Source organism: Genypterus blacodes, unplaced genomic scaffold, assembly GCF_046128005.1.
Source record: "Genypterus blacodes isolate CSIRO-AG114 ecotype Tasmania unplaced genomic scaffold, CSIRO-AGI_Gbla_v1 ptg000527l_1, whole genome shotgun sequence".
Classification (NCBI taxonomy): Eukaryota; Metazoa; Chordata; class Actinopteri; order Ophidiiformes; family Ophidiidae; genus Genypterus; species Genypterus blacodes.
Genome location: NW_027467281.1, coordinates 37,501 through 47,440, shown reverse-complemented (window position 1 = coordinate 47,440; position 9,940 = coordinate 37,501). Strand labels below are relative to the sequence as shown.

The 9,940-nt window shown below is 46.0% G+C and overlaps 1 protein-coding gene across 1 annotated transcript in view; it reads right to left on the bottom strand.

Moving 5' to 3' along the window:
* Nucleotides 1–990: 990 nt before the first annotated feature.
* Nucleotides 991–9,940, bottom strand: part of LOC142990425 (myosin-7-like) — an 11,044-nt gene continuing 2,094 nt past the window's right edge. The window contains exons 6-38 of the mRNA XM_076140210.1: nt 9,904–9,940; nt 9,658–9,750; nt 9,501–9,564; nt 9,307–9,405; nt 8,882–8,985; nt 8,663–8,801; nt 8,473–8,591; nt 8,194–8,343; nt 7,934–8,104; nt 7,536–7,845; nt 7,379–7,458; nt 7,071–7,276; nt 6,871–6,994; nt 6,650–6,786; nt 6,288–6,543; nt 5,965–6,207; nt 5,715–5,891; nt 5,409–5,554; nt 5,223–5,313; nt 4,749–5,138; nt 4,225–4,351; nt 4,028–4,146; nt 3,746–3,942; nt 3,433–3,616; nt 3,189–3,354; nt 2,966–3,090; nt 2,572–2,880; nt 2,284–2,487; nt 1,911–2,207; nt 1,729–1,833; nt 1,372–1,467; nt 1,150–1,284; nt 991–1,011 (exon numbers count right to left, since the gene is read on the bottom strand). The exon at nt 9,904–9,940 is cut by the window's right edge and continues 69 nt beyond it. Of these exons, the coding sequence (XP_075996325.1) occupies nt 991–1,011; nt 1,150–1,284; nt 1,372–1,467; nt 1,729–1,833; nt 1,911–2,207; nt 2,284–2,487; nt 2,572–2,880; nt 2,966–3,090; nt 3,189–3,354; nt 3,433–3,616; nt 3,746–3,942; nt 4,028–4,146; nt 4,225–4,351; nt 4,749–5,138; nt 5,223–5,313; nt 5,409–5,554; nt 5,715–5,891; nt 5,965–6,207; nt 6,288–6,543; nt 6,650–6,786; nt 6,871–6,994; nt 7,071–7,276; nt 7,379–7,458; nt 7,536–7,845; nt 7,934–8,104; nt 8,194–8,343; nt 8,473–8,591; nt 8,663–8,801; nt 8,882–8,985; nt 9,307–9,405; nt 9,501–9,564; nt 9,658–9,750; nt 9,904–9,940 (5,221 nt within the window). The remainder of the gene's footprint in view (nt 1,012–1,149; nt 1,285–1,371; nt 1,468–1,728; nt 1,834–1,910; nt 2,208–2,283; nt 2,488–2,571; nt 2,881–2,965; nt 3,091–3,188; nt 3,355–3,432; nt 3,617–3,745; nt 3,943–4,027; nt 4,147–4,224; nt 4,352–4,748; nt 5,139–5,222; nt 5,314–5,408; nt 5,555–5,714; nt 5,892–5,964; nt 6,208–6,287; nt 6,544–6,649; nt 6,787–6,870; nt 6,995–7,070; nt 7,277–7,378; nt 7,459–7,535; nt 7,846–7,933; nt 8,105–8,193; nt 8,344–8,472; nt 8,592–8,662; nt 8,802–8,881; nt 8,986–9,306; nt 9,406–9,500; nt 9,565–9,657; nt 9,751–9,903) is intronic.

Sequence of the window (9,940 nt, the reverse complement as noted above, 5' to 3'; positions counted from 1 at the left end):
AGCCCTGACAGCAGGGTGCCAGAACCAGCACCAAGAACAAACCCAGCGCTACTGCAGAGGTCACATGTGAAAACGACTCCAAACACAGGTAACCTGGTCTGTAATACCTAAACCCTTCACCAGGGAGGTTCAGGTACCGGTCGGCCTGATGGTGGCGCTGTAATCTCCTTTTTACATTTTGGTTTAGAACTTTGGAATTGGAAGTGAAAGAGTTGAGAGATTATTTTTTTCCACATCCATCCATATAAGCCACGCCCATTTGTGACTGGTGACTTTTCTTTCTTTGCATCTCCTTCTACAGTTTTGGGTCGATTGTCCCAAAATGAAATAGGCAGGATCTCTGAACTGAGCCGTTTTTTGTAGATCATCAATAATCCGTTACATTTCATCACTGAGAGGACTGTTGGGCCTTGGCGGAGGTATGAACTATTTTTTCAGCATTTGATCAAACTTCTAACTGTCCCTTTTGTCATCTGTACATATGTGTGTGTGTGTGTGTGTGTGTGTGTGTGTGTGTGTGTGTGTGTGTGTGTGTGTGTGTGTGTGTGTGTGAATAAGCACAGCTGTCCTCTGGGATCAGGCAGGACCAGCTGCAGGCCAAATGTTCAGCCTCATTCCATCACTGTGAGCGCTGCTTTACTTCTGACCTCCAGGCTTTGGCTCTTGTGCTGTAAGTCTATTTTCAGAACAAGAATTTGTTTTATCTCAGAGCTATTTGGGAATCCAGAAGATAGGTTCAGCTCTTCTCATTGCTGTCTAACATCTATCTCTGCTCAGGGTTCCATCAGGGTCCAGTGTAACTTTAAACATGAAGCACATTTTGTTTCCAGCTCATTCATTCTAACCTAAATGAAGAAAACACTGCACTGCCATAGCTTGCTGAACATTTATTTATGGCTACAGCTACAGGTTGTGATATTTAGAGGGAATCTACTCAACACCGCAAGAAACAGAGGGCAGAGGATTTTCTGAAGGGTCCAAAGCTTCACCTCACTCTTCATCAAATCCTTTCTGTTGTTGGCAGGAAAGAAAGAACAGGAGAAACGTCTTCAGATGAGACAAACTGAAGCCCATAGTGCTAATGTTTGAACAGCAGCCACTAGAGGGCAGCACATGTGTGAGGTAAGATGCTGTGAACATGCTTCAAACCTTGGAGCCCACGTCGCGGCTCTTGGCACGCAGCTTGTTGACCTGAGACTCGGCGATGTCGGCCCTCTCCTCCGCCTCGTCCATCTCGTGCTGCAGCTTTCTGAACTTGCCCAGATGAACGTTAGCTTGTTCCTCCTGTGAATGCAGAATAGAGCTCGTATCACCAAGGAGATCTCAGAGCACAGAGGAAAAAGACACATGTGATGTCATATTCACACTTACAGCCTCCTCAGAAGATCGCTTATAGGCCTTAACCTTCAGCTGCAGCTTGTCCACCAGATCTTGGAGTCGAGCGGTGTTCTTACGATCCTCCTCAGTCTGCAGAGACCAGCAGAGGTCACACTTTATTTGTGTATTTGTTCTTACAGTTTTGTGTCCCTAAGGAAAGTCCAGGCCTGGTTGATGACCCATGCTACATGTTGGTGTTATTAAAGTAGGATTGGTTTGTTTTGTTTATGATTGATCCGAAATAAGTGAACATTTTTAATGAAACCCAGACGTTGTGACTTTGTTCTCCCACACAGATGAGGTTGGATCGGTCCGTACACACGAGGCCTGACAGAGCTGCATGATGCAAACCTGATAGGTCAGCTCCTTGATGCGGCGCTCATATTTCCTCATCCCCTTCACAGATTCGCTGCTCTTCTTCTGCTCCATTTCCACCTCGTTTTCCAGCTCCCTCACCTGGAGTTCAGAGGAGTCTAATTCAAATCATTGATTTAATTACTGCCAAAAATAACAATTATAAGACGTCTACTCACCCTGGCCTCCAGCTTCTGCAGCTGCTTCTTCCCCCCCTTCAGAGCGATCTGCTCAGCTTCATCCAGACGGAGCTGCAGGTCTTTGACAGTTTGCTCCATGTTCTTCTTCATACGCTCCAGGTGAGCGCTGGTGTCCTGCTCTTTCTTCAGCTCCTCTGCCATCATGGCAGCATCAGTGATGGCCTTCTTGGCCTTCTCTTCAGCGTTTCTACACTCCTGCACTGCCTCCTCTACCTCAGTTTGGAGCTGGGATGTATCAGCCTCCAGCTTCTTCTTCTGGTTTATCAGGCTGGTGTTCTGGACAAAGCAAAACCTCCCTCAGTGAAGTGAGAATAATCAGAGGATTGCAGCAAGTACAATCCCAGCATCTCACCTGTGAGTGCAGGAGCTGCACCCTCTCAGTCACATCCAGCAGCTCTTGCTCAGCAAGTTTGCGACCTCTCTCAGTTTGTTCCAGAGCAGATCTCAGTTCCTCCAGTTCAGCCTGAAGCAGGATGTTGCGTCTCTCCACTATAGCAGTGTTCTCTTTGAGATCATCGTTGGCTCGAAGAGAGTCGTCAAGCTGGAGCTGACAGTCCTGGAGAAAGCAGAGTGTCTCGTTAAGCTGCTGTCATGACAACAGATTAAAGTTATGCTATGAAAAAGAATCCCTCATCTCTACCTTCAGGTGAGCGTGGACAGACTTGAGCTGCTTCTGGGCCTCAGCTGCCTGCCTGTTGGCCTGGCTCAGCTGGATCTCCATCTCATTCAGGTCTCCCTCCATCTTCTTCTTCAGACGGAGGGCTTCATTCCTGCTGCGACACTCTGCTTCCAGAGCGCTCTGCAGGGTGTCGACGGTCCTCTGCAGGTTCCTCTTGGACTGCTCCATCTCCTCATCTTTCTCAGCTAGTTTACGCTCGATGTCAGCCTTCACCTGGTTGAACTCCAGCTGGGCTCTGAGAATCTTGCCCTCTTCATGCTCAAGGGAGCCCTGGGAGAACAAGTTAGTCCAAACATATATAATAATATCACTACGATGATGTTTAGAATGAGATGTTTATATTTCAAAACCATACCTCTGCTTCCTCAAGAGCAGATTGGATCTCGGCCTTTTCCTGCTCCAGCTGCTTGCGGATCTTCTCCAACTCGTGAACAGTTTTTGCGCCCTCACCAAGTTGCTCGGTGAGGTCAGAAATCTCCCCTGGTAATAAGAATAGCATCATTCGGTTTGGTTAGCCAGCAGGTATGAAGCACACGAGCAGCATATCTACTGCTGTACCATATTCTCTGAAACATTACCCTGTAGGTTCTTGTTCTCTCTCTTCATGGTCTCCAGATGGTCCAGAGACTCTTCATAAGAGTTCTTCAGTTTGAAGAGCTCAGTGCTCAGAGCTCTGGCCTCCTTCTGGGAGCTCTCCAGCTCACACTGAGACTCCTCATACTTCTGCTTCCATTCTGCCAAGACCTAAGATATGAAGCCCTAACAGTTATTTGACATTCTTCATCAGACAGAACAAAGGACCAAGTGTTACTGTAGTTGTACCCTATCAAAGTTTCTTTGCTTCTTGTCCAGGGCAGCAGCAGCAGCATTGGACCTCTCCACATCCACCATGAGATCTTCAATCTCATTCTGCAGTCTGTGCTTGGTTTTCTCCAGAGAGGAACATTTAGCATTCACGGCTTCCACAGCCTCCTCAGCATCCTGCAGACGCTGAGCCAGCTTCTTCCTGAGCATGAACAATAAGGGACTCTGCAGTCATACTGATCTAATATCTCTTTACACTGACTTCATATTTTAGCTGAATGTGTTTGTTGACTAAAGTCAAGTGTTGCTGTCTTCTATCTCCTGGACTCACTTGGCCTCTTCCAGTTCCTCGGTCCTCTGGATGGCATCAGTTTCGTACTTGGTTCTCCACTGAGCCACCTCAGAGTTTGCCTTGGACATGCTCCGCTGCAGTTCAGCCTTGGCCTCCTGCTCCTCCTCGTACTGCTCCCTGAGCAGGTCGCAGTCATGACGAGAAGACTGGACTGCATGAGCTAATGCGTTCTTGGCCTGAAATCAAAGCAAACCTTGGTGCTTCTCTGGTACCAACACCTCATCTGTCTCAGATACCTTCTCTCTATTTTGGGGTTTCTACCTTGACTTCCTCCTCCAGTTGCCTTTTCAGATCTTCAAGTTGTTGGGTGTAGGATTGTTTTCCTCTGGTGAGTTGAGAAACGAGAGAGTCTTTGTCCTCCATCTGTCGTGAAAGCTCATCTGGAAAGACAAACTTTTTTTAAGAAACGACTTTTCAGCATTTATAGTTTATATTCTCATGATAAAGATCAAACTCACCATTCTCAGCTTGAAGTTTGGCTTTTTGAGAGGTGATGTCATTCAGAGATCTTTGATATTCATCACACTTGTTCCTGTATTCATTCATTTGATCCTCCAAGGTTCTGGAGACCTTTTCCAAGGTGGTCTTCGAAATAAAGTATGAAGTTTAAATTCACTGTAACATCACTGTTAAAACAATATGGCTCAATGTTTCAAAGCCAGTTTACAGCAACAAGTTACAAAACCGCCTAAAGTCTACGATGTCATATAGTAGAAGCTGTGGTTCGAGGCAACTGGAGGATGAGTTCAGTCTTGAAAACATTTTGTAAGGATGGAGGTAATGGTGAACATTCTAAAGAAATGTCAAGACCAAACATCAAGTCCAGTTACCTCCAAGAACTCAACCCAACAGCCTGGATGACAGAGAACCTTTACATCATGTTGAGATGATTGACCTGTTAGGTCTTTTCCATGTTTCTTGTGATAACACACATGTTTCCACATGTTTCCACTGCTGTGAAAAGTGTGTAAAGTTGTCTTACCTTGGACTTGACGATATGCTCCATACTGGAGACCACATCATCCAGTTCCAGCCTGAGCTCGCTCTTCTCCTTCTCCAGTTTCTGCTTGACTCTCTGGAGGTTGTCGATCTGCTCCCCCAGGTCAGCCACACTGTCGGCTTGTTTCTTCCTGAGCGTGGCGGCGGTGGACTCGTGCTGCAAAGTGGCCTCTTCAAGGTCTCTGCGGAGCTTCTGGAACTCGGCCTCCCTCTTCTTGTTCATCTCGATCTGAGCAGATGTTGCTCCCCCTGCCTCCTCCAGCCTCTCGCTGATCTCCTCCAGCTCTCTAGCCAGGTCTGCTCTCTGCTTCTCCACCTTGGCTCGAGCAGCTCGCTCGGCCTCCAGCTCCTCCTCCAGCTCCTCTACTCGAGCCTCGAGTCACAACACAAACATTCATGAAGTAATATTCTGCTTCCTGAAGATCCTGTGAAACCACAGTTCAGTGCTCATTTTTACCTGCAGCTCTTTCAACTTCTTCTGAAGTTGAATGATGATGGCTAGATCGTCTTCGATTTTGCCAGTCAGCTGACTGATCTCAAAGTCCTTCCTGCAGCATTTTAAAGAGTCAGCTTTAAAAAGTCTTTATGCTACAAGATCCAAGGGCCAGAAATTAATAACTGATTAAACTTCATCATCTCATACTTCTTCAAACGCTCCTCCAGCTGCTGCTTGTCATTTTCTAGATCCATTACAGTTTCCAGGGTCAACTTCAAGTCTCCCTCCAGCTTCCTCTTCGCTCGCTCAAGGTCCATTCGAACCTTCTTCTCTTGCTCAAGTGAGCCTTCAAGCTGAAGGCAAGAATATGTAAGTACAACATGATCTCAGAACATTTTACAAAACTAAGTTACCTTCATTGTCTGTAAATGATATCATTGCGTAGATATTTGTGCTTCTCTTTTAAAAATCTATTTTAAAATACCATCAAATTGATTTAATGAGGTTTCTTACATCATCGACTTGCTGCTCCAGCTTAGCCTTGGCTTTGGTCAGAGTGTTGACTTTGTCTTCTTCACTCTGCAGGTCATCCAGCGTTTGCTGATGAGCTTCCTGTAAGGCTTTCTTTTCCTTTGTCAGCTTGGCGATGATTTCATCCTGAGCAGACATCTCCTCCACCAGGTTCTTCACCTATGGCACAAAGACATGTTTAATCCAGGACTTAATAGAATAGATGCTGTTTGGATGTAGGTTCATGTATCACCTTGTTCTCTGTAGCATGCTTCTCCTTCTCCACTTTGGCCAGAGTGAGCTCCAAGTCATCAATGTCCTTCTTTAACTCTGAGCACTCATCCTCCAGCTTCCTCTTCTTGGCGGTCAGCTCTGCGTTCATCTCCTCCTCATCCTCCAGTCTTTCTGTCAGCTCTTTGGCTTTTGCCTCCAGCTGAATTTTGTTCTTGATCAGCCCCTCACATCGTTCCTCAGCATCACAGAGATTATCTTGCTCCTGGTAAACATTTCATATTATTAACACACCAATGTATGAACCCGTATTGAGGGAAGGAATGTTTTTAATATATTTCTCACTGATTGGACTTGGAGCTGCAGGTCGTTCTTCTCTTGGAGAAGCGACACCATTTTCTCTTCTAGTTCCTTCCTACGGGCTTCAGACTTTGCATAGGCCTCCTTCAGCTTCAGGAATTCTTCCTTCATGTTGGCCATCTCCTTCTCTGCCTCAGCAGATCTCAGCAGAGGTTTAATCTTGAAGAACAACTTCATCCAGGGCCAATTCTTGACCCCCATGAAGGCTCTGATGTTCCACTGGATCACCAGTAGTGCATCTCTGGATATTTTGTGTTAGAAAAGAAGACAAACTCTGTCAACAAAGATGTTCATGACCAAATTCATCCAATGCTTTTTGATCAACATTTTCTGAAAGTCAATGATACCTGCGTTCCACAATCTTTTGAAACTCAAGACGAGACAAAAGACCACGAGACCTGGCTTGAATACATGTGATGATTTTGGACAGGCGCTCATCTCTCATTTCCTCCAGCAGACCCAGCAAACCTGCTTTGAAGAAGACCTGGAAATAGCAGCAGATATTTCATCTACTCTATTGTAAAATATGTACCTTTTACACCAAGGATAGTACATGAGAAAGCCGGACCTTGGTATGTCCAAATCTGTACTGATTGTGATCGATGTCCAGAGAGCCGAGAAGCTTCTCAGCTCCTTTCCTGCTGTCAATGAACTGACCGTCAGGGATGGCAGCAGGGTTCAGGATACGATACCTGTAAGGTCAATAAAGACTTATGTAGCTTCATGCTTCTTACACAGTTTTTCAAAGACAGATTCATAAGATATTACCTCTGTTTGAAGTCCCCGTAGAGGATCCTGTTAGGAAAGCCCTTCCTGCAGATCCTGATGCCCTCCAGCACACCGTTACAGCGTAGCTGGTGCATCACCAGAGGATTCTCCATGGCCCCAGGAGTCTTGGTCTCATTGGGGATGATGCAGCGTACAAAGTGAGGGTGAGTGGACCTCAGGTTGGTCATCAGCTTGTTCAGGTTCTCCTAACATTTCGTGAAATAAAAAAAATACTTGTGATATTTGTTTACTAGAATTTATTTCTATGAAGTGCCAGTTCAGAGGATGAGATCAGTCAAACTCTTTACCCGATGAAGAGCAGACACAGTCTGGAAAGATGAGCCCTTCTTCTTTTTCTCCTTTTTGTGTTCACCGTCACCCACTATTGCTCAGGAAAAACATTTCAATGTGAATCAGACAGACAAACGGTTGTAATCATTGAACAGCATATAGACTCCTGGTTACCTGAGTCAGATCCTGCATAATGAATAAAGAGCAAAGACAGCAGCTTGAGATTTGACTTCTGGTAAAGTCCAACCACAGTCTCATTCAGAGGATCCTTGTTCTTCACCAGCCAGTTGTTGATATTATAATCAACAGTTCCAGCGTAGTGAACCAGAGCAAAATGAGCCTCTGGTCTTCCTTTGACGATTCTGGGCTTCTGGAAGTTGTTGGATTTGCCCAGGTGGTTGTCATAGAGTTTGGCTTTGAAGGTGGTATCATCAGCTTTGGGGAACATGCACTCCTCTTCAAGGATGGACATGATGCCCATGGGCTGAGGAGGCACAAACACACCAAGTTTTGGGAGGAAAAGCATCTTTATTTATCTCTAACCCTCTATAACCCACTGTTTAATGTCTCACCTTTTCAATCAGGTCAATACAGGCCTGCAGATCCATACCAAAGTCTATGAAGGTCCATTCAATGCCCTCTTTCTTGTACTCTTCCTGCTCCAGCACAAACATGTGGTGGTTGAAGAACTGTTGCAGTTTTTCATTGGTGAAGTTGATGCAGAGCTGCTCAAAGGTGTTGTACTGGAAAGACAAAGTTCACAATCTGAGCAGGCCTGATAGTTTCTGTTTGGATGGAGGGGAAGCAGAAAGTTTATTCTGTTTGAACTCACGTCAAAGATCTCAAATCCAGCGATGTCCAGCACACCGATGAAGTACTGACGAGGCTGCCTGGTCTCCAGTGATTGGTTGATTCTCACAACCATCCAGAGGAACATCCTCTCATAGACAGCTTTGGACAGAGCTCCCACGGCGTAGTTCACCTGTGGCAAAGAGCCGGAAAATTGTTGAGTGAAAATACAAACTGTTGCTATTTGGACTGCAAATCAATGAATCGGATATCATTATCCAAATCTCTGTGATTCCATCCACTGTGTTGTGTAAGATCTCACCTGGGCGACATTCTGTCCCTTGGTGACCCACTCGTTTCCGACTTTGACTCTGGGGTGGCAGACACCTTTGATGAGGTCAGCAGAGTTCAGGCCCATCAGATACGCAACTTTGTCCGCAACTGCAGAAGAACAGCATCTGGTTAAAACCAAACTCAGGTTCTGAGTCAACCTGACAGACAACCGGTCTGACCTTCGGTGCCGTCAGCCTCGGCCTGCTCCTCCCGAGGCCTCAGCTTGAACTTCATGTTCCCATGATGCATGATGGCACCAGTCAGCTTGTACACTGAGTTCTTTTCCTCTTGGGTGAAGCCCAGAACATCGTAAGCGTTCTGTGGAGGATTGAAAGGTTAAAGTCTGAGCACATATGACTATTGTTGTGAAATGCGACAAAAACCCAACAGGTTCTGACATCTGTTGCCATCAGCTCTTCTGCATCATCGATGGAGGCCACTTGGGTTTCCCCCTGAGAGATGAAGGCGTAGTCGTAGGGGTTATTGGTGATGAGCAGCATCTCTGGAGGACAGAGAGACATACAGCAGGGTTACACAGTAGGAAACCCACATTCACTGCACAGTCACAGCCTGGTGCTGGTGCTTTGGCCCCTGTAAGCTGCTGGTCTAGCGCAGAGGAACCAGTGACACCAGGGGTGCGGAGGTGGCGACAATACTTCAAACTTTGGCGTGTCTAAAAATCACCACAAAAGAAGTTGAGATGCATGAGACGTTTCTCATGTTACCGCTGTTTACAAATGAGAAGTTGGTTTGGAGGCCGAGGATACGATACAACCAGCAGCCAGTTGGCTTAGAAGCAGAGAAATCATTGGGCTGCACTGACCCAGGAGCTCGGGTTTCTTGTTGGACAGGATCTGGTAGAAGATGTGGTAATCCCTCTCAGCCCGGAGCTGGAAGGTCACACGAGACTTCTCCAGAAGATCTGACAAGAGGCAGATATCACAGATGCGACTGTCAGGATTAAACCAACCGTGTTTCTGTTGTTACAAAAGATGAGAAAAAACTATTTGTTCTTACAAGTCTCAATGTCTGCAGACGCCAGCTTTCCCCTGGTGTCAAAATGAATTCGGATAAATTTGCCCTGTAAGGAAAAAATGGATTAAATTGCTGCACTGTGTTTTCATGAGACACTTAAAAACATTAATTTACGTATTTTACAAGATTTAATCCTCACAAATCTGGAGGAGTTGTCGTTCCTGATGGTCTTTGCGTTCCCGAAGGCCTCCAGAGCCGGGTTAGCCTGGATGATCTGATCCTCCAGGGTCCCCTGACACACAACAACACTGTGTCATTCAATTGTAATACCAATAAAAAATTACAGCAAAACAGCAGCACAGAATTGTGTGCTGTGTTGGGGGGCCTGGAGTCAGACTGTGACGACCCTTCTCATGCCTGCCTCCATCAGGAGAACAGCAGTTACCTTGTCTTTGGCAACAACGTCCTTCTTAACGGTTCCA